This window comes from Nomascus leucogenys, chromosome X (genome assembly GCF_006542625.1).
Source record: "Nomascus leucogenys isolate Asia chromosome X, Asia_NLE_v1, whole genome shotgun sequence".
Taxonomy (NCBI): Eukaryota; Metazoa; Chordata; class Mammalia; order Primates; family Hylobatidae; genus Nomascus; species Nomascus leucogenys.
This window is the reverse complement of record NC_044406.1, coordinates 20529744-20553529: the sequence shown is the minus strand read 5'-3', so window position 1 is coordinate 20553529 and position 23786 is coordinate 20529744. Positions and strand designations below refer to the sequence as shown.

The window sequence follows — 23786 nt, the reverse complement described above, 5'->3', positions numbered from 1 at the left end:
AGCACCCCTTTGCACATATAGGACTTTAGTGATATATTTGTAACTTGGCAATTTGTTGCTTCCTATGTGGCCACATGAAAAAGAGCCAGCATGATCTGAGGAAAATGGGAATCTTCTCTGAGGGGGTGCACCCAGTTTACATAGGAGACTCACACAAAATTACAGAAGCTGAGTTTTCACTAGTAATAAAAAGCCCACCACAATGGATGCTTGGTCCTTAGCACTTCCCCACTGCATCCCCACATTTACCAGTCTGATATTACTTGTTTCAAAGAACTTCATGAAGTGGCTGGGTACGGTGGTTCTCACCTGTAATCCCAGCACTTTGGGAGGCTGAGGTGGGCAGATCACCTGAGGTCAGGAGTTCAAGACCAGCCTGGCCGACATGAGGAAACTCTGTATCTATTAAAAATACAAAAGTTAGCTGGGCATGGTGGCAGGCGCCTGTAGTCCCAGCTACTAAGGAGGCCAAGGCAGGAGAATCACCTGAACCTGGGAAGTGGAGGTTGCAGTGAGGCGAGATGGTGCCACTGTACTCCAGCCTGGGCAACAAGAGTGAAACTCCATCTCAAAAAATAATAATAAAATATTTTTTTAAAAAATTAAGGACTTTATGAAGTCAAAGCTCTACTATATATACAACATGAGGAAAGTGACAATTCACTGTCTTCAATAATCTGAACTTCCTAATTACTAAATGACTTTATAGGAACTGAAGTTTTCAGGTTTCCATTGTCTGCAAAAGATGATTTGGCTAGGATCATTTACGGAAAAAAAGATTATTGGGGGGGGTATTTAATTATGAGAACTATTTGAATCTCAGCCAGAAGGTATTTACAAATAAATGGTCTATGAATCACAATCATCTCTATCTGTTCATTAATGCAGAGTCCCTACTTCATCTTATTGTTCTGCTGAGGCTGTGCTTGAAAATAATATATCGCATTTCTTCACAAAATACTGGCAAAGACAGCTATTCCGTAATAGAGATGATCTGGCCGTACCTTGAGTCATCTGTCTTCTATGTGACATAAGTGTTCTATCTCATTCATTGCCTCATGTTTCATAAGTGCTCATTTGCTAAATTTCCATCTGCTCATTCATAAGCAATGCGTGCTGTGTCTTCTTCATGGTCACATGAAGACAAATTTGGGGGGTTTATAGAATGTGGATCTTAAGACAAACAGATGATTATATTCTGCTTTTTAAAAAGTCTCACTTCTTGGAGAGAATAAGAAGTAATTTTATTTCCCAAGTAGGAATCTGAGTCTTATATGCCATTTAAAGAAAAAAATTCACAAAGCCAGGTTGCTCACTTCAGTAGAGGGCAATTTTTCATCAGCCAGGTCTGTCAAGTCCATTTTATTTCACAAATTGGACAGCCATATCTGTGTGTTTTCTATCAGCCTTAAGAAAATGGTATTCTTTTGATTGGTAGTATTGGGTTTTATTTTGGGATGTTCTCTCTTTTTATCAAGAGGGAGGAAAAATATCTTGACAGTATTCAATATTTTTGAAAGCACATGATATTTACACAAAGGATAAGACCAGAATAAAACTTAAAGCATTTGATAGAGATTACTTCATGAATCTTAGAACTATCTTTGAAACAAAGCGAGGAACAAAGGACAAATATTTACGGAAGGTCTGCTATGTGCCAGGAACTGGACTGGGTAATTTATATAAATCATCTCCTTTAGTCTTCACAAAATCCCTATGATATGGGTATTCCTTTTTTCCCCTTTTTTCAAAATATATATATATTTTATTTCAATAGCTTTTAGGGTACAAGTAGTTTTTGGTTATGTAGGTTAACTGGATAATGGTAAGGTCTAAGATTTTAGTGTACCTGTCACCAAGTAGTGTATTTTGTACGCAACCTGTAGTTCTTTTATTCCTCACCCTTCTCCCACCCTCCCCCTTTTGAGTCCAAGGTCTATTACACCATTCTGCCTGCCTTTGCATACTCTGATATGTGTATTCTTATCTCCATTTTAAAGATAAGAAAACTGAACTAGGTGAGATCAGTAATTGGCCCAAAGTGATATAGAGGGTAAATGAAAGGGAATCAGGATTCAAATCCAGCTCTTGATGTTTCTAAACTCATGCTCCAAGTGGCTTACAATGAAGAAAACATAAAAAATAACCTAAATAACACAGGCATTGATTAAGTAAATTATAGTATATCCGGCTGGGTGCGGTGGCTCACGCCTATAATCCCAGCACTTGGGGAGGCTGAGGCAGGCAGATCACCTGTGACCAGGAATTTGAGACTAGCCTGGCAAACATAGCGAAACCCTGTCTCTATTAAAAATATAAAAATGATCTGGGCATGGTGGCGCATGCATGTAATCCCAGCTACTTGGGAGGCTGAGGCATGAGAACCACTTGAACCCAAAAGGCAGAGGTTGCAGTGAGCTGAAATCGTGCTACTGCACTTCCAGCCTGGGCAACAGAGCAAGGCTCTGTCATAAATAAATAAGTAAATTAATTAATTAACTAGGAGGTATTATATGATCCCTTAGAAGATATATATAATTTTATACCTATATTTGCATTTAAAAAGTTGTTATTGCTGGGTGGTGAAGTATGCTTCTTTTGCTGTTTATTTGTGGTTGGTCTACGATGAGCCTGTGTTACTGGATAGAATGATAAATGAACAGACAGTTGGATGACTAGGTAGATAGACTGACAGACACATAAATAGATAGATATAGAATATATTAAAAGATATAGATAGAATTTAAAGATTCAGTGTTTCAGAAAAAGAAATAAGATTTTTAGCACATTTGACATTTGAAAACCTCTATACACTTTAAGAATATCTAATCATCTGTAACATACTTGCAGAGTTCAGAAAAAAATCTATATATCTGTATCTATATCTATATTTATACATTTATAGATATATTATTTTATCATATACCATCTGCCCATGTGTATAAAAGTATATAAATGTATATGTAGAGAATGATACACTATATATACATTTACAGATGGACAATGAAAGTATATATATAATAGAACAAATGTAGTAAATGGTAATAATCAGGGAATCTGGGTAAAGGGTACATAGAAGTTCCTTGTGCTATTTGCTCAACTTCTCAAAGTTCAAATTATCTCAAAATAAAAAGTTTTTAAATCTAATAGATATTTCATGCAGTTGTTTTTTGTTTTTTTGAGATAGAATTTTACTCTGTCACTCAGACTGGAGTGCATTGGCACGATCTTGGCTCAATGCAACCTCCGCCTCTTGGGTTCAAGCGATTCTCCTGCCTCAGCCTCCTAAGTAGCTGGGATTACAGGCACCTGCCACCACACCCAGCTAATTTTTGTATTTTTAGTAAAAACAGGGTTTCGCCACATTGGCCAGGCTGGTCTTGAACTCCTGACCTCAAGCGATCCACCTGCCTTAGCCTCCCAAAGTGGTGGGATTACAGGCAAGAGCCACTGCTTCCAGCTATTTTACATTTTACCTATTTTTGTTAAAAGATACTAATTTTAAGAGATCCTTTTCCACCATTTGCTCTCCTTCTTGACATATGAAGCAAGAACCCCACAGTCAGTTTGTGAATTTGGCCTTTACAGGGCTTGTCATAGAGTAACTTGGGATTTATTGAATTATGTCTTTCCCAGAGCGTAGAAACATATATAGGAAGCCTCCCACTTTGTTTGACAAGGCCAGCACAATCTTAACAGAATTTGACAAACCTAGCACACAAAACAATCACAAACCAATATGAATCATAAATATAGAGACAAATGTGTGAAACAAAATGCTAGCTTCTTCAATTCTGGTAATGTCTTAAAAAAATACAAACCATTAATAGGCAGGATTTATTTCAAAATTATAAGTTTAGTTCAGCATGGGTAAATCAAGATAAGTTAAAAGAGATACTCCATCTGAGTCTCTTGATAAATGGCAAAGAGGCATTTTTCTTGGGCAGCACCTTTTTGCAAACTAGGAACAACAGAACACAAAAAAGAATAACTATCTAAAACAAACAAAAAAAAGTGTATGTATGTTTTCAGGGGAAATACTGGAGGCATTACCACCCAAGCAAGGAATAAGAAAATTAGACCCATTATCATTGCTATTATTCAACACTGTTCTGGTTTTTTTTTTTTTCCCCTGAGATGAAGTCTCACTCTGTCACCCAGACTGGAGTGCGGTGGTGCAATCTCAGCTCACTGCAACCTCCGCCTCCTGGGTTCAAGCAATTCTCCTGCCTCATCCTCCTGAGTAGCTGGGATTACAGGTGTGAACCACCATGCGTGGCTAATTTTTTTGTATTTTTGATGGAGACGAGGTTTTACCATGTTGGCCAGGCTGGTCTCAAATTCTGACCTGAAGGTGATCCACCCGCCTCGTTCTCCCAAAGTGCTGGGATTACAGGCGTTAGCCACCACGCTCAGCTTGTTCTGGTATTTCTTAACTTTATTAACTATCTAAGAAATTCAAAGAAGCTACCAAGGACCTATCAACTAATAAGACAGTTCTAATTGAATCCAATACATACATTCAAAGCTTTACTTTATACTAGGCATCAGGGATTGGCAAACTGTCTATAAAGGTCAAAGAGTAAATATTTTAGGCTTTTTGGGCCATCTAGTTTCCATTGCAACTATTCGACTGTACCACTGGAGTGCAAAAGCAGCCATTGATAATGCATAAGCGAATGGATGTGGCTGTGTGCCAATAAAACTTCCAGGCAGTGGACTGGATTTTGCCTACTGGCCATGGTTTGATGACTTCTACTTTATACCACAGAAAGCAGTTGATGGGAAAAAGTTATCCTTTAAAACATCAAAAAAATATAAAAAACTAGAAACAAACTTTTTTTTTTTTTTTTTTTTTTGAGACAGAGTTTCATTCTTGTTGCCCAGGCTGGAGTGCAATGGCACGATCTTGGTTCACTGCAATCTCTGCCTCCCGGTTTAAGTGATTCACCTGCCTCAGCCTTCTGAGTAGCTGGGATTACGGGCGCCACCACGCCTGGCTAATTTTTTTATTTTTAGTAGAGCTGGGGTTTTGCTATGTTAGGCTGGTCTTGAACTCCTGACCTCAGATAATCCACCTGCCTCGGCCTCCCAAAGTGCTGGGATTACAGGCATGAGCCACCGTACCCAGCTGAAATAAACTTTCTTTCTTTTTTTTTTTTTTTGGAGACGGAGTCTCACTGTCACCCAGGCTGGAGTGCAGTGGTGCGATCTCGGCTCACTGCAAGCTCCGCCTCCCGGGTTCACGCCATTCTCCTGCCTCAGCCTCTCCGAGTAGCTGGGACTACAGGCGCCCGCCACCACGCCCAGCTAATTTTTTGTATTTTTAGTAGAGACGGGGTTTCACCGTGGTCTCGATCTCCTGACCTCGTGATCCGCCCACCTCAGCCTCCCAAAGTGCTGGGATTACAAGCGTGAGCCACTGCGACCGGCTGAAATAAACTTTCTAAAAGGCAGTTTGGCTATATGCATCAAAAATGAAATTTAGAGTACTCTTTCGACCCAATAATTCCATTTCTGGAAATTTATCCTAAGGATACATTTCGATAGGGACATAAAGATGTGTACACAAGGATGTTTATTACAGTGTTATTTATAATAAGAAAAGTTGGCCAGGCACGGTAGCTCACGCCTGTAACCCCAGCACTTTGGGAGGCTGAGGCAGGCCAATCACTTGAGGTCAGGAGTTCGAGATTAGCCTGACCAACATGGTGAAACCCCATCTCTACTAAAAATACAAAAATTAGCCAGGCATGGTGGCAAGTGCCTGTAATCCCAGCTACTCGGGAGGCTGAAGCAGGAGAATTGCTCGTTTGAACCCAGGAGGCGGAGGTTGCAGTGAGCCGAGCTCGTGCCATTGCACTCCAGCCTGGGTGACAAGAGGAAAGAAAAGAAAAGAGAAAAGGAAAGAAAAGTTATCTACTGACATAATCTATGTCTATGAGGAATGCATAGTTTTAAGTTACAGAGTAGTATGTATAATACCAACTGATTTTTAAAATTAAGTTAGAGTAGTATGTATAATATCAGCTAATTTTTAAAATACATAGGTGTGCATATGAAGTTATGCATATGGACCCACACATGCAACAAAACCTGGAAAGCAATATCCCCAATTGCTTTATTAGCAGTTATTTCTTGTGACGGATTTATGAGCGACCTTTCTTCTAATTTTTGCTTTTTTATTTCTTCAATGGAGCTGGGAAATAAAATTTTTGATTTTTAAAAGGAAGCTAACAAATACAAAAACCCTGTGCTTAACAATTTACTTGCATTTCTATTGATTTTGAAGGAACCTGTAGACAGTACCCTCCTCAAACAAAGCATATTGATACTGATTTTAACTTTTATGTTAAAATTCCAGACACCCCTGGAAAGTTATTTAAGTTATCGTTAACCACTTCATGTCCTGAAGATAGAAATCTTTGGGTTATAACTAATGCAAAAGGAGCATATGTCTGGAAATCTTGTAGTTTTCTTATCTTTCAGTAATGTTTCTGTATGCATGACTGTGCGTGTGTGTGCGTGCACGTGTGTGTACACATCTGTCTATTAAGAAATGCCAGAGAAGGGAAATAGGAAATGGACAAGAATGGTAAATCAAAGACCAACATGAATTAAAGTCCTACAGGGAAATAAGTATTAGTAAACTCACTCCTCAAGGTCTTATTTATTATTTTATAGTATCGGAATCTTCCTTTTGGGTTAGGAGAAAACCCTGACATCCTTGTAAATTCTCATTTATAATTTACCAAGACTAAATTTGGGTCTCCTAATAGAAAATATAAGTCCATGTGATTTATATCTAGTTGTGAAATTTAAGCACATTTTTCCTTACAATTGACAATAGGCATCTAGTTATTTATTTTGCCAAGAGTTTTACTTATTGTAAAATGATACATATTTAATTTTCATGTATTTAAAATCTTGGGAAAATGTAAATGGGAAGGGAAAATGATTTTTATAACTTCTCGGGAGTTCTTTGTAGGTGTTACTGAATGCAAGTTACATGGTGTAACTCACAGTTGTCAAAAAGAGCCAAAAAAAACCATACTATTTTTGCCTTCTCAAAACAATTACCTTATCTGGCTTTGAAATCTTCCTACTTCCCTCCTGAAGTGGCCTTCTCCAATAGCTTAGCATAAAAATTAGATCCAATGCTAACAGAATATCCTCCAATAATAGACATTTCCAACTCTGGCGGGGGGCAGGGGGATGTATTTGAGAACATATGTATGTTTGTATGCATCCACGTGTGAGTATGTGTGTGTGAGCTTGTCATTGCTAGAGTGGCCATGGGAGAAAAGTGAATCTCCCTAGAGCCAACTTAGAAGTTAACAGGAACAATATGACAACCACAAGGTCATCCAGAGTTCTCAAAAGTGATGTCAAAAGATGATGAGGTGTTAAGTACATTTTGTAAGCCATGAAAATCCAGGACACGATGAGCAAGAAATGAAGTTTACCCTGAATACAACAAATGAGTATATTGATATAATTTTCATTAACTATTCCTTTGCTTCCAATCTCAATCAAATGCTCTTTATCCTTTGACATTAGAATTTACTATTACCAAACATGAACATAACAACCCACATTAGTCTTATGTTGAGATCTGGGAGTCCAGAATTCTGCAACCTTTCATTTTAAAATTCTTGGAAATGAGTTTAGCATGGTAGTTAAAAAGTGAGAAGTGATGCTTCAAATCCCAAACTATGTTTTTCCTGTCAAATATTGCTCTCTGTAAAGTGTATCACCAAACCCCAGGAGAAACTTACCCTTCAACTTGAGGTCAACATTATGTCTCAGCCAAGGATAAACCCCATAGCTTGGCATATCTTCGGGAATTGGATTATTGCTTATCCAGCCATCACAAGCAAACCGGAAGAAATTATCACAAGGATCCACAGACAGATTTACTTTACTTAAGATGGCAGCAGCTATTTAGAAAGAAAATCATAGGATTAATGATAAGCACTGAATGTTGTGTACTGTTCTTTTCCAAATTAAACAACGATTTCATATCAACCAGTTTCCAAGCCTTGGCATTTATATTTCCCCTTAAATAAACTCTCTGAATCTACCTCACTATATGAAATGACTACATTCAAAGTGAATGGATAGGCTGGGTGCAGTGGCTCACGCCTGTAATCCTAGCACTTTGAGAGGCTGAGGCAGGTGGACCACCTGAGGTCAGGAGTTTGAGACCAGTCTGGCTAACATGGTGAAACCCCATTTCTACTAAAAATACAAAAATTAGCCAGATATGGTGGTGCATGCCTGTAATCCCAGCTACTCGGAGGCTGATGCAGGAGAATTACTTAAACCTAGGAGGCAGAGGTTGCAGTGAGCTGAGATCGCACCATGGCAGTCCAGCCTGGGGTGACAGAGTGAACCTGTCTCTCAAAAAAAAAAAAAAAAAAAGTGAATGGATAAAAGTTTGGTGGTATTATCATTACTGGTATTTGCAGGGCCATCCCTAACATCTGTGAGGTATGGGACAAGAATACAAATAGAGTGTGTGGTCAATTGTTTGCAAAGATAACTGTGACTATTTCTTCTATCCTGCTTGTCCTTCTGCAAAGTGACCTTGCTGCTCTTCCCATCAAGTGGTAGAGTCTATTTCCCCTGCCTTGAATTTGGACTGACCTTGTCACTTGCTTTGACCAACAGAATTGGCAGAAGTAACTTTCTGTGAGTCTCAAAGCTAAGCCTTAAGAGGCCTTGCACCTTCCATATTAACTCCCTTTGAATGGAGCCCTTTAGCTGCCCTTTGAAGCAGCCTCCTGGAGGACAAGAGGCCACATAGAGAAGAATCAAGCCAGCACAACTGCCAGACATTGACTGAGGCCATCATTCACCTTCCAGTCCAGGTGCCCGTCTAGCTGAATGCAGTGGCACAAATGAGCCTAGGCAAAAATCAGCAGAGAAACCATCCACCAAACCCACAAAATCATGAGAAATATCCAATCATTTTTGTTCCAGGCCTCTGTGGTTTGGGTGGTTTGCCTCACAGTGAAGGCTAATGGAAACAGAAGTCCATATGTCATCCATCTAAATATTTAAAAGCTATATTTATAAATTACTTTCAAATTCTTGAGCTCCTTGATATTCAGTGTAACTCTCAGAGAAATAAAGCCCCAGAAGAGACCCACAGAGATCCTGGAAGGGAGCTTGGGGCCATCAGGCAGGGAATTCTGGGGTGTAGAAGGAGAGGGCTGCCTACTTGGCTCCACAGATGCCTTGAATGAAGGAGAGGCATGGCCAGAGGAGGGCCAAAGTAGGGTGTTCTAAATGAGGAACCCAAGTCTAACGGTAGAATTGAGTATGTGTATAAGTTAACAGAAAGACACAATAGACTGATCTACCATTTTCTTCCCTCTTTCATAAGCCCATACACGATTACATACAGAAGACAGCCCGTAGGTAGATGTGTGTATAAATACATAACCATGAGCTTTAAAAGAAAACCCTCCATTACAAAATGAGAAGTTTCCAGAATTCCCAATATTGAACTCCAATGCTCTTCCAACTGCCATACAATTGCTGGCTACCACTCTAGCACAAAGATATGTACCAACTGGTTTTTTAAAAACCAGCCAATATTTTAATGACATTAGAAAGATGACATTCTGGGCAATTTTCATACTTTAAATAATGCCAGAATATATTTTTGTTTGAAGTAATGAAAACCCAAAGAGATTTCAGCTAAATATGAATGAACTGCCCCAAAAAAGTACAATCTGTGTAAATTTAGATACGTATCTTACAGTTTGGTTACATGTGTGGTTCCTCCAGGTTTAAAAATAAGGCTAGATATTTCTCCAGCCTAGACTTTCTACAAAAATTTCAAATAGCCTTTTGTCTTCAATGAAGTGAATAATATAAAAACATTCTAATTTCTATAGGACCTCAAAATCCCCACCATTTTCAAACCTCCCCCAACGACAAAAAAAAAAAACAAAAAAAAAACTAGCAAAAAATTGGTTTAGAGGCCAACCACTGTGGCTCATGCCTGTAATCCCAGCATTTTGGGAGTCTGAGGTGGGCAGATCTCTTGAGCCTAGGAGTTCAAGACCAGCCTGGGCAACATGGCAAAACCCCATCTCTTAAAAAAAAAAAAAAAAAAAAAAAAAAAAAAAAAAAAAAAGGACTTAGACGTTTGATAAATTTCAAATTGGCTTAACATTTTCGTGCTTCAGAACTAGCATCAGTTGTCTCTAATTACATTTTTAATTAGTGCTCCTTTTTTTATTTATTTTTTATTTATTTTTTTTTTGAGACAGAGTCTTGCTCTGTCGCCCAGGCTGGAGTGCAGTGGCGTGATCTCAGCTCACTGCAAGCTCTGCCTCCGGGGTTCACGCCATTCTCCTGCCTCCACCTCCCAAGTAGCTGGGACTACAGGCATTCGCCACCACGCCGGGATAATTTTTTTTTGTATTTTTAGTAGAGACAGGTTTCACTGCGTTAGCCAGGATGGTCTCGATCTCCTGATCTCATGATCCACCCACCTTGGCCTCCCAAAGTGCTGGGATCACAGGCGTGAGCCACTGTGCCCGGCCACTTACTGCTACTATTTTATCATTAATATTTAACGTGTAAATGTGCTAGGACGTAACAAAATCTTTCTTTTGGTTGGTATTTATAGTTACCGTATGCAGCCACAGAATGAATCTGCTATGTGACACCTCAGAGACATGGATCACACGTCTCAGTCCAACCCAACATTTACAGTCACACAGGGGAGCCCTCACACGCATTTTTACCCACATGAGTACACTGTTTTCCAGCCTCCTTCTCAAACTTTCCCTGCCCCCAACCCTCAAATGTATCCTCTCCATCTCGCCAGTATTCTTGCAGGTACCTAGAAAAACTCCAAGGTCAGCTCTGACCTTGGCCCTGATACAAAAGTTGGGAAATACATCACTCACATTGAATTTGGAAAGAAACCTGCTGAGTGAGAAAACTCTAGTTTCAGCCTCCCAATTCATCATTCACAATTCACAGCGGGGCACAGGGCTGCACTTTCTGCAGGGGAACTGTGACTTCAAATTGCAAGGGACCATAGTTGTCAAGACACCAAAACGCCTTTCCCCCTACCCAGCTCCATGGAGAAAACCCAGAGTCTTGTTTTAATAAAAGAAATATGATGATGAAGGAAATCTGTGAAAGCTCAGGCTGTGTACTCTTCCAAGTCATTATATATAAGGTTAATTGTCACACAGTCTCCAGCTGGTGTTTATGTGGTAGAGGTGGAGGCATCCTCCCTAAATACCAGCCTCTGTTTTTAGATTTAATCAAGGATGAAGGGAGAGAGTAGTAATAATAATAATTAACAATAATAAAATCACCAATATTGAGTATTTCCTTCTTGCCAGGACCTACGCTAAGCCCTTTTTAAGCAATATGGTATCGTCACAAACTCTAGTCAGACCACTTGCGTTTGAATTAGAGAAACACCATGCAGCAGCTAAGACACCTTAGGCAGGTGATTTAACCTGTGTCTTAGTTTCCTCACCTGAAAATTGGGATAATAATAGCACTCCATAGAATCATTATGCAAATTAAATATATGCAAAGTGCTTAGACTAGTGTTGGGCACATGACCATATAAATGCAGGATGCCCAGTGAAGTTTGAATTTCTGATACACAACCACCTTTTAGAATAAGTAGGTACCAAATATTCCATGGGACATACACCAAAAAAAGTAGTCATTGTATATCTGCAATCAAATTTCACTAAGCGTCCTGTACGTATGTATGTATGTAGTTAGCTAAATCTGGGAACTGTAATTCCACAATCACTTATCTGAAACTCTTGAGGCTAGATATGTTTCCGAGCTCATAGATTTTTCAGATTTTAAAAATAAATACATTGCATATAATCACAGCAATGGCTGGAGTGGCAGGCCTGAGGCAGTGCATTAATATTTCTATAGGGAAACATATGCATATTCTTATAAGTAGGATAAATGAAATCTGAAGCAGCCTCACATGAGTTAAGATCCAATTTTGCCATCAAACGAATTGAGATCAGGCCCCCATCTTGTCAACTGAGAGTTACAACGTTTTCTGGGTTTGGGGTTAAGAATCAGCATTGTGAACCTAAGTTACTGCTACTACCATTATTATTTTCTTTTTCTTTTTTTAAATTTTTTTTTTTTGAGACGGAGTCTCACTATGTTGCCCAGGCTGAACTGCAACCTCCCCCTTGGAGTTGAAGTGCAGATTCAACCTGCAATCTTGGCTCACTGCAACCTCCACCTCCCAGGTTCAAGTGATTGTCTTGCCTCGGCCTCCCAGGTAGCTGGGATTACAGGCTTGCGCCACCACACCTGGCTAATTTTTGTATTTTTAGTAGACATGGGGTTTCACCATGTTGGCCAGACTGGTCTTGAACTCCTAGCCTGAAGTGATCTGTCCGCCTCGGCGTCCCAAAGTGCTAGGGTGGCAGGCGTGAGCCACCGCGCCCAGTTCATTATTATTTTCTTTTATTCTCACAACTAGTATAAGTAAAACCTGTTATTCCCATTTTACACGTGGTGAGACTGAGGCTTAGGGTGGCTATATATTTAGCCCAGGATCATGTGGCTTGTAAATAGCTAAATCATGCTTCAAACCCAGTCAGCCTGTCTGCCCTTATCTGTGATCATGAGCATGCATGCCCTTTCCTTGTTTCTTTGCATTCTTTGTACAGCTCTTATTTTGAAAGAGGGATTAAAATAAGAGGACACAGAGAAGAGGAGAGTTATGGAGAGGAGGCATGTCAGAAATGGTTGGCACCTGCTCAGAAATGGTCCAGAAGGCGATCAAATACTCTAGTCTTCTGAACTTTCAACATGCACGCCCACGCATGTACAGCCTCTTGTTTAAGGCCCTGGCTTGGCCGCAGTTCTCCTGTCATGTGTACTCAACAGCTGTTCTGCAGACCCCTGGGCACGCTGAGGCTCACGTTACACTAAAGAGAACTGTGTCTTTGGTGAGCCTTTCACTACAGAAACAGCAAAATCAATATTTTTTTTTCAACATTCGAAAGCCATTCGCCAATGTGAAAATTAAAAACAGGGCAGCAAGGCAAAACACACTAGCTGGCAGAAGGCAACATCTTTGAATGTCAGTCTGTAAGTTTTAGTCTTGCATTATTATGATTCATAATACAGAACTAAAACTCACGAAATAACTGGCCTTCCATACAAAAAAAGTGTTCTAAACTCAAGTTGAAAATGTATGAGCTCAAAAATTCCCATTTCACACATCTGCAAGAACCCCACCACAGCCAAAGCACCAGGTGACATAAACTCTAAAACCTGTCCTGATAGTTCCGCCTGCTCTCTCACTCACCCCACTCCATGACAATCTCTCACCACTGGAGAAAACCCCAGGTCAGCTACTCAAGCGTGGAGCAGGAAAGGGCCTGAGAGTTCCCAGATCGTTCCAGGGCCAAAAAGAGTTGCCTGGCATGGCCCCATATCACCAAGGAAAAGACGGAAAGGAGCCAGACATGGACACGAAGTCCAGCTCTGCTACTAACTCAGGATGAGACCCTGGGCAGTTATTTAGCCTCCAGAAGCCTCCATTTCCTCATCTGTCAGTGAGGCTGGTGATAGCACTGACTTCATAGGGGTCTTATGAAGGTTTTATGAGATGGTGCCTGTAAGTCACTCAACACACAGCCTGGTTAAAAAATAGATAGATAGAGAGATGGATAGATAGATAGATAGATAGATAGATAGATAGATAGATAGATAGATAGATCACTTAAGAACAGAACAAAAAAAGAACTCTACTAACATAATTTTCTAAGCCACTACCTTTGTATAAGGTCTCAGAATTTACAAACTCTTTCACCTAAGTGTTTCCCATCTCAATAAACACCACTGCCCAACCATCACCAGAAATCTAAGCATCACCCACAATTGTCTGCTTTTGTTCACAGCCCGCATCGAATCCTTCAATAGGCCCTCTACCTCCTAAACCTTCCCCCATTCTCCCTTCTCCATCTCTTGAATTCAAGACAGCATCGTCTGTCACCTGGCGTACGGAAATAAACCTACCTGAGCCACCTTCTTCTATTCTTGCTCCCTATGGTCTCTTCTCCATCAAGACTCCCTCTAACTGAGCCCTCCACCGAGACATCTTTTGAAATGCTCCTAAGATGTACTCTCCTTCATAAAAGCCTCCAGAGGCTTTTGAGCGCACTTAAGGAAAGCCCAGACTCACTGGCACTTGGGCCCCCCATTGACTCCTCATCACTTGCACCTCACCTAGCAAGCTCCTCCTGTTCCTCAAATCCACCAAGTTCATGCTTCTATGCACCCTTTGCCCCATCTGTTCCCCCCACCTGGAAAGCCCTTGCCTCAGCCTTCACACAGCAGTTCCCTCCTCATCATTCAAAGGTCACCTTCAAGGTCACGTCCTCTGGCTTTTCAATCTAGCCATCCTGTCACTTGCTATCACATTGTTCTATTTTTTTTTTTAAATTTTCTCTATAACATGTTCCACTGACTAATATTCCTCTTTCTTTCTTTTAGAGATGGGGTCTCACTAATTTGCCCATGCTGGCCTCCAACTCCAGGGCTCAAGCCTCAGCCTCCCAGGTGGCTGGAACTAAAGGCAGGGGTCACCACACCCAGTTTGATAATTTTCTCATTGTATTAATTGCCTTGTCTTTCTTCCCATACCTGGTGCACTGCTGTATTTCCAAAACCTAACTTAGTACCTGATGTGCAACAAATATTTGGTGAATTTGTTCATTAACCTCTTAAGGCCAAGAGGAAAGTGAAAGGGCCACATGGTTGTTTGATGACTTTCCTTTTGGAAAAAGGAAAAAAGTGTCCCTGCCCACTTAAAGAATGAGGGTGAGGACTAGAATCTGGCTCCCTGAAATCTAGGCCCTAACACTGATTTAGGAGGGAAATCTAATAGCTGTGTGTGGGACCCCCAGGTTTCCCCCCACCTCCCCCCACCTCCCGCCGCCACTTTCGGTGTCCTAACCAAAAATTACAGAATACCCTGACCACTCTGTGACCCAGCCAGCTGCAGGTTTGTTTTGTTTTGTTTTGTTTTGTTGAGACAGAAGTTCCCTCTGTCACCCAGGCTGGAGTGCAATGGTGCGATCTCAGCTCACTGCAGCCTCCGCCTCCTGGGCTCAAGCAATTCTCATGCCTCAGCCTCCCGAGTAACTGAGATTACAGGCATGAGCCACCATGCCCGGCTAATTACAGCTGCAGGTTTTTCCCAGCAGGCTTAGGTCCAAACTGGACACTTGAACATTCCCAGGCACTGATAAAGGTATCTAGGTTGATGCACAAAACACTGAAAGAAACTAGTACCGGCTCTGAGCCGAATTCCCTAAACCCGCATATAGTCTCCACACCCTAATGCCCTGACTAAGTAGAACACCCCTTTTCTCTCACTGTCTTGATACACTGCAGCACTTTCAACGTAAGTTGCACTAATAAATGCTTTGGACTGACTGGCCGCCCTGGCATTTATTTAGTGCTTCCTTCTTTGGAATCCCAACTGGCCCCATCTCGGGATGGAGTAATCCCTCCTGGGAGCTTCCCTGTCGCTGCTTTTGGGGCGACTCCAGCCATGAGTTCGATGGGATAAGACATTGTGGCAAAACTGCAGCCACTTTAAGGACTCATCTTCCCCTGGGATACCCACTGATACACAGCCTGGTCACCTCAAGAGAAGTTTGACTTGCAACGTGTGACAGAAAAAAGAGATTCCTAGCTGGACACAGTGGCTCTCGCCTGTAATCCCAGCACTTTGGGAGGCCAAGGCGGGTGGATCACTTGAGGTCAGAAGTTCGAGACCAGCGTGGCCAACATGGTGAAACTCCGTCTCTACTACAAATACAAAAATTAGCCGGGCGTGGTGGTGGGCACCTGTAATCTCAGCTACTAGGGAGGCTGAGGCAAGAGAATCACTTGAGCCCAGGAGGTGGAGGCTGTGGTGAGCTGAGATCGCGCCAGCCTGGGCGACAGAGCAAGACTCCGTCTCAATTTTAAAAAAAGAAAAAAGTGATTCCCACTGACAACGGAAGCATGGATTTATTTACAAAGGAGCCTTGCTTAGAGGCAGGCAAGTCAGGCCCACAGACCAGAAAATACGCAACTGCTTAAGGTAAAGAGGAATCCATAGCCAGTGGAGCCATAGGAAGACCAATGTTCTCTGCCTGTGGGTCTTAAGAGAGGCCATTCAGCCTTCCAAGTCCCTTCCTGATTTCCTTGTAACAATGCTTAGAATACCACAGTTTTTGCAAGGAAAAAGCAAACAGGAAACCTAAGCTCCACTGTTTCACACCAAAACTTGAAAATAAACTTAAAATTTCTTCAAAATTGCATTTCGTACTTGGTAAACCTCAAGCAAACAGAATACTAAAAATACCACCTGTCTTCTCTTCCACTTCCCAAGGTACCATAATTATAACTTGACACAGGATGGAAAACTGTGACTTACCCGCTTCGATGCATTCTGGCTTCAGGCAGTACTCCTGTTTAGCTTGGAGACTTAGGAGACCTTGACTCACTGAAAAAACAGACCAAAATAAATGGCTGACTTGTAGCAGACCACCATCCGGTAAACCACCCTCAGAAACATATGCAAGATATTTGATATCAGTTCATCCTTCTCAGTGTTGACACGGTATTCCAAAACCCAGTTGGTTCAATGTCACGAAACCAGACTCTAGTTGCTAGCTAAATAACCTTGGTAAGACTCTTGGTTGCTTTGAAACTCAGTTCTCTCGTATGTAAGATAAGTAAGTATAACTAGACCAGAGCTCCTAAGAGTGTGGTCTCTAGAGCAGCAGCAGCTGCTGCTGCTGCACCTGGAAGCTTGTTAGAAAGCCACTCCAGATCTTGACTCAAAAACCCTGGGGGTGGGGCCCAGCCATCTGTGGTTTAACAAGCCCCCCAGGTGATTCCGATACATGCTCAAATATGAGCACCACTGGGCGAGACACTCTCTAAAGTCGCTTCAGCCTCCAATTATCAGTGGTTTAAGTCTCATACTTTCACTCTATTGGTTATAACTCCATGCCCATGTTCAAGATGGGAAAGTTGAAACTTTTAAACTATGTCATTTGGAGCCAATTAGAGTGGAAATAGAAAGCTAGCATGTTTGGCTTTTAGAGTTCTGGATCTTATCTAAACCATCCATACAGATACGGACCAAAAAAGGGGTAGGGGTAAAGAATATACTGAACATATCTCAATCACCTATTAATAGCAACAGTCATTGTCCGCCTGCCCTGAACCCCACAAACTCTCCGCCCACCAGGCCCAGCTTAGCTACCAGACATTTGCAACTTTGTGGACCAAGCTTCCAGCTATTTCCTCCCTTCCCCCACTCCAAAAAAAAAAAAGTCTAAAAATGAAATAGCTTTTCACCAATGGCTTAATGTCCCCATCTGGCTGGCAACATTATCTAAATAGGTGTCTGCAGAAGTACAGAAGGGTGCCCAATTTGTCAACCCCAGGTAGCACCTGGGCATTAGCAGATGTGAGTTTAAGATTTCAAAAAGCTTTGTAGTAGCTGAGGAAATTCTGGGGAATTCATTCTTGCTGTGCTCTGTGAGCATAAACAATGAATCATTTGGAAATGTGGCCATGGGGAGAGGGACGGTGGGAGGTGAATGGAGACCAAGGCCCTCTGTGGCAGGAAGCTCGGCAGTACCTCTATTTCTGCTAGAGATGGAAGACCTGTAGATTACTAGCCAGTGTGGCGAGTTTTTATTATTTATTAACCCACTCTCTGAATGGAGCCTGCTTTTCCTTTGTTCTTTTCTCTGCTGCCATCCTCCAAACAGCCTCTTTGCATTGTGTTACATTAGAGATTCAAGAAAACTGCCGACGGAACATCTCAGTTCTTTTTTTTTTTTTCGAGACAAGAGTCTCGCTCTGTCGCCCAGGCTGGAGTGCAGTGGCGTGATCTCGGCTCACTGCAAGCTTCGCCTCCTGGGTTCACGCCATTCTCCTGCCTCAGCCTCCGGACTAGCCGGGACTACAGGCACCCGCCACCACGCCCAGCTAATTTTTTTGTATTTTTAGTGGAGATGGGGTTTCACCGTGTTAGCCAGGATGGTCTCAATCTCCTAACCTCGTGATCCGCCGGCCTCGGCCTCCCAAAGTGCTGGGATTACAGGTGTGAGCCACTGCGCCTGGCCCATCTCAGTCCTGTTTTTAAGAAAATAAGTTTCTTAGCAAAAAGGTGTGTTTTGATTTCTGTATAAAGCAAAAAAAAAAAAAAAGGTAAAAAAAATATATATATGGGCAGCAGCATAAAGATTAGTGTGCAATATTCTAATATGCCTGGGTGGTAGAACCTCAGGGGGAATTTTCCCCATCAGTCAATTTTTATATGTTGACCTAATGTGCTTTAGTGAGCATGTGTTCCTTTATATAATGCAAAAATAAGCTTTATTGTAAATAATATTTTTATAATTCTGGACAATACCTTCTTGATCCTAGCCTTATTTTAAAAAACAAAAGAGCTAATAAAATCGTTAAAGACTTATTTCTTTCATGAGAAATAATTCTTGACCCAAAACCTCAAAGGAAGAAGAAGTAAAATCAGGTATCTTTATCTAACGATGAGTAGAAGGAAGGTTTTAAATATAACTAATTACGCCAGGTGCGGTGGCTCAGGCCTGTAATCCCAGCACTTTGGGTGGCCGAGGTGGGCGGATCACCTGAGGTCAGGAATTCGAGACCACCCTGGCCAACATGGTGAAACCCCGTCTCTACTAAAAATACAAAAATTAGCTGGGCGTGGTGGTGCGTGCCTGTAATCCCAGCTACTCAGGAGGCTGAGGCAGGATAATTGCTTGAACCCAGGAGGCGGAGGTTGTGGTGAGCCAAGATCGCACCACTGCACTCCAGCCTGGGTGACAGAGTGAGATTCCGTCTCAAAAATATATATATATATGTACGTGTGTGTGTGTGGTGTGTGTGTGTGTGTGTGTGTGTGTATAATTAATTAATTGGGACACTGACAGACCCAGCCCCTCAAGGAAGAGCATTATCTCCATGGATGGGGTTATTTTAAAATCCTCCAAATAAATGAGGATCAACAAGCCCAGATAATGTGAAGGTGTAAGTGAATGAAATAGAGACAATAAAGAAAATATTTTTAATATAAAAATTAAGATGTTACTTTTGAATGGTTAGGAGCTTTAAAAAATACACGTAAATAGCAGTTTGGTTTCTCATTGTAGATTTCTCTATAACCAGAGGAAATGCCGTTAGGATGCCGTGGAGTCATCCACAGATCAAGAGCATAAGAATGGCCAGAAAGCAGGGGTCAGCAAACTATGGCCCGTAGGCCAAATCCATTGCCTGTTTCTGTACAGCCCATGAGCTATGAATGGCTTTTACATTTTTTTCATGGTTGGGAAAAATAAAAAGAAAAATAATATTTCATGACATATGAAAAGTATATAAAATTCCAATTTCAGTGTCTAGAAATCAGATTTTCTTGGCACACAGCCATGCCCATTTGTGTACATATTGTCTATGGATGCTTTTGTGCAACAACAACAGAATTGAGTAGTTGCAAGAGGCCGTATGGTCCACAGAGCCAAAAATATTTACTATCTGGCTCTTGGCAGAAAAAGTTTGCCGGCCAGTGCATCTGAGAAACAGATTGTGGGGAGGAAAGAGAGGGGAAGGAGAAGAAGAAAGGACACTTGAAAATAAATAAACTGGTTACAGGCATATATGTTTTCCATTCTGGTGCTCTGTAGCTTCTCTGAAGCCACTGCAAGGCCACTGGCAATCACTCTTACTGTAGAAGCACTAAGGTTTCGAGGAGAGATTATCCCAGGGCCTCAGATACAAAGATGAGATAAGAAGGGATGCTAGAAATTGCAGGCATGTAAGTAAATGTGGACAGGCAGAGAAATATACCGCAAAGTCAACCGGGAAGCCCCTTGAAGAGAAGACGACCCTAACTAGAATATTGTCATGAAGAGCATTGCCAGGCAGGTCCCTGGAGCTTTTCAGACAAACACTTTGCCTGGGAGCAGAGTGGAGGTGGGTGGCAGAGTTGAGGAGAGGGACGGGGACAGGGAGTAACGGGCTGATTCTAAAATAGTGCAGAAATATTTGACAAAAAGAAATGTCCCTGAATGTATACATCCAAATAGATGTGGTCACCTGAAGCAATGCTTCTCAAACCTGCCTTTGCAAAACAGTCCCCTGGGGGTCTTGTGAAAATGCAGATTGTGAATCAGCGGGTCTGGGGTGCAGCTCAAGCTCCCCAGTGATGCTAATTCTGCTGGTCCACAGACCCCATTTTGAGAAGCAAAGTTGTAGAGGCCACAGCCTTAGTTTGCCCTTATTCTCTGACATCATTTGAGCTCCTCTTAGAGAGTCAAGGTGAGAGCCAGGTTATTGGGCACGCTGGAAAGTTCGCTTTCATGTTTTATGCAGGCCTCCTTATCCATAATAGTAGTGTCTGGCTTGATGAATTTTACTTTGCTCTAAAAACATCAGCACTATTTCCTAAGAATAATTTTCTCTGAAAGAACAAAGATTTGCTGCCATGGAGAATCTTTCAACGGATATGCCACAGCCTCAGGATGTAATCATAAAAGTAGAGTTTTGTAAAAGTTTTGTGCAGTAGTAATACCATTAAAAAGAGTACATATTTTTACATAAACGATAATTATTGAGATTTTTAAGTTTGGGAGCATTTGCAAAACCTAACCTTGCAGTCACGTTCCACATAGCACGTAGTCTTTTGGCATGCCCATAGAATTTTTCCTCTCGTTTTGAATTTCAGCAGAGGACACTTGTCTAAACCCTAAGTGCTGAGAAATCTCACAAGAGTCTTCAAGAGCCACAGATTCAGTTGCAGGAGTAGGGAGATTTCGCTTTATCAGAAAGCAATAAACCCATCTAATTTCCTAAATCTTCAGCCACAGAAAACATGGAAAGATGGTTTGCTCATTTTAGCAGAGTTTTCAACCACACAACCCTAACTCTTTTAAAGTTTAATTACTGGTTTACCCCTGCCAAAATAAACACGGCCTCCTGTAGGTTTGCTACATTTCAAACTGCACCTAGAATCTCCTTGTTCCTACGTAACGTTCAAGCTAATGAAGTATTACGGGTTGTATGAGAAAAATTAAAATGGTAATAGTCAAGGGTTCAGAAAGCCTAGAATTTTAGAAAATCCCTCACTCCTTTCCAAGATATTTGATTCTTTTTCATAGGAATACACTTCTATCATCCTATATACTCTCTGGGTACATCATTCTCACCACGAGTCATTAAAATAACTGAATCACAATATCTTTCAAATCTTGGGGGAAAAACCTCTGTTTTCCTTCATATTAATTTGTAAATCAAATTGCATCTCACCAGAATCACTGGATAAGAAAGGAATTGAAGAATATCATTAAAAGCACACTTTAAAGGACTGATTTGTGTTTTGTGAATTAAATTTCATGATTCGTTCAAGCAAACAATAATAAAAGTCAAGCGGAAAGACACTCCAGCATGGTTTTCATCACAATGTAAAGTCTTTCCTCAAAATATAAATGAAACTATGTGACTATGAATTCACAAACACTCATTTTGCTAAATGTACCACATAAAAATTTTTCCACCCAATGCAACAGAATCAGCCAGCCACTCGAAGCCACTTACACCCACTTTGCCTTCTGGACTATACATTTTGTACTTGGGTGTATTTATTTATTTAGGCTCCTTAAAAAAGCCTTGTCATTTGCATATTTGATAGAAACTAAAGATGCACCACCTACGAACACAGGCAAACAGCCCTATACCTGTGTTATGACAAGTTTTGCTACAATAAAGCACAAGGAAACTTCTCGACACACACCCAGTTCCCCCGGCCTCCTGCACTCCACTTACCTAGAAAGAGGATCGTGCCGAGAACTAGGGTGCCACCGACAAACACGACCAGGGCAATTCGAGTGCCTCTGTTGGCCTTCTTTCCAGTCTCCAGGCTGCTCCCTGTTTCTGCTTCCATCAGAAGGGCCGTAGAGAGCACACGAGAAGAAAGTCACTTTTCGTGGTTTGGTGGCTGGTCTCAAGAGCGAGGTGTTGACATCCAAGGCTCTCTTGCTCTTCTACTAAGGGACAGCTTAAGAAACTCGCGTCAGGAAATCTCCCCTCACCACCCTTTCTCAAATAATTCTTCACAAATGAAAATTATAAAAACCAAAATATTGGTTGCCTTGGCTTTCCCCCTGACTAGACAAAACAAACAGCGTTGCTTTATCTTGGTGCTCTCCCTCAGCAAAGTCCCTCTCAACCGATTGTTTGGCAGGCTCTTCTCTCAAGCGTTCCGAGTATACATGTTTTACTATGTTGCTGAACAGATGTTTTAGCTATTTAAATGTATAGTCACTTGGGGAGGAAAAAAACAATTGTTTTATCAAAACTGGATTCTCGTGAAACTCCCCCAAATCATGATAAGTTAGGTGGCCAGGATTCACCGGATCCACTTCAAGATCTCAATTAATCATGTAATTCTGTTGCAAGAATCATTCTGCTTGCCTGAATTGTCTTCATCAAAGATATTCTTTCAGTGTGTGAGTCCCTTTTTAAAGCCTTCTAAGAGTTCCTAGGATATCCTGGAGCATTTTATTTTAGGAACTTTGTGTATGATAGCATGTGCCAAAAATCAGTCATAGTCCAGTGCAGTGCAAAGTAGCAATTAAGACAACCTACAGAGGCTGATGGTTTGAACTGGAAGTTTTTCTTAAAGGAAGGAGAAAAAGCACTTCCTCTTTGTGGTACTAAGAATTGTACAAAAAAAAAACCCCACAAAAAAACACAAGTGTGTGAATTAACTTTATTAGCAACTACAAAAGATATGATGAAAAATTTTTTCCTTGCGTGTTTTTGATGAGAAGTGCACCATGTGTTTTGTCTGCCACTCCTACTGAGGCAGCCATTCATTAGGATGTTTTTGTGTTTACATAAAGTGTCCACTTCAGCAGATTCCCCAGGATGAATTCAAAGGCAATTCGTTTCAGGCTGGGCGTGGTGGCCCACGCCTGTAATCCCAGCACTTTGGGAGGCTGAGGCAGGGGGATCGCTTGAGACCAGGAGTTCGAGACCAGCCTGGCCAACAAGGCGGAACCTTGTTTGTACTAAAAACACAAAAATTAGCCGGGCACATTGGTGAGCACCTGTAGTCCCAGCTACTCAGGAGGCAGAGGTGGGAGAATCGCTTGAGCCTGGGAGGTGGAGGTTGCAGTGAGCCAGACTGCGCCACTGCACTCCAGCCTGGGTGACAGAGAGAGAGACCCTGTCTCAAAAATAAACAAACAAAAAACAAAGGCAGTTGACTTCACTGGAAAGACTGATGAATGACTGGGTCTTTGATTTTTTTGATTATGATAATGATTTAAACGATAACAATGTGCTTTCTTCATGGGGAAGGGCAACTGATATTCCAATGCTACCATTGAAATGATATAGATTTTATTTTCCAAAGATATAGATATCATTAACTCACAACACAATTACTACCTACCTGCTTTTGTTTTGCTGGAGGTCATAGGGCAGTGGGAGTGGGGGTAGAGAATTCAACTATATCCAGAAACCAGTAGAGCAATTATCTCAATGCAAAACTTGTGCACATGGCTTTAGAGGTGACACAGGAGCTCAGCAGGTGCTAATGAGCTCAGTATAACATGGCCACACATTCATGGTCCTGTCTGGCTTGTCTTGGTCAGGGCTTAAGCCCTTAGCATGGGATTCTCTCAGGTTGTGGGGCTTATTCCATAACATCCCTT

The 23786-nt window shown here is 41.4% G+C and overlaps 1 protein-coding gene across 2 annotated transcripts in view; it reads right to left on the bottom strand.

The window, feature by feature from the left end:
- The window catches only part of PHEX (phosphate regulating endopeptidase homolog X-linked), a 220776-nt gene extending 198075 nt beyond the window's left edge, over positions 1–22701 (bottom strand). For both annotated transcript variants that reach the window (XM_030806771.1, XM_003261145.4), the window contains exons 1-3: positions 21892–22701; positions 16469–16537; positions 7779–7940 (exon numbers count right to left, since the gene is read on the bottom strand). In XM_030806771.1, the coding sequence (XP_030662631.1) occupies positions 7779–7940; positions 16469–16537; positions 21892–22009 (349 nt within the window). In that variant the 5' untranslated portion in view covers positions 22010–22701. The remainder of the gene's footprint in view (positions 1–7778; positions 7941–16468; positions 16538–21891) is intronic.
- Positions 22702–23786: the final 1085 nt, after the last annotated feature.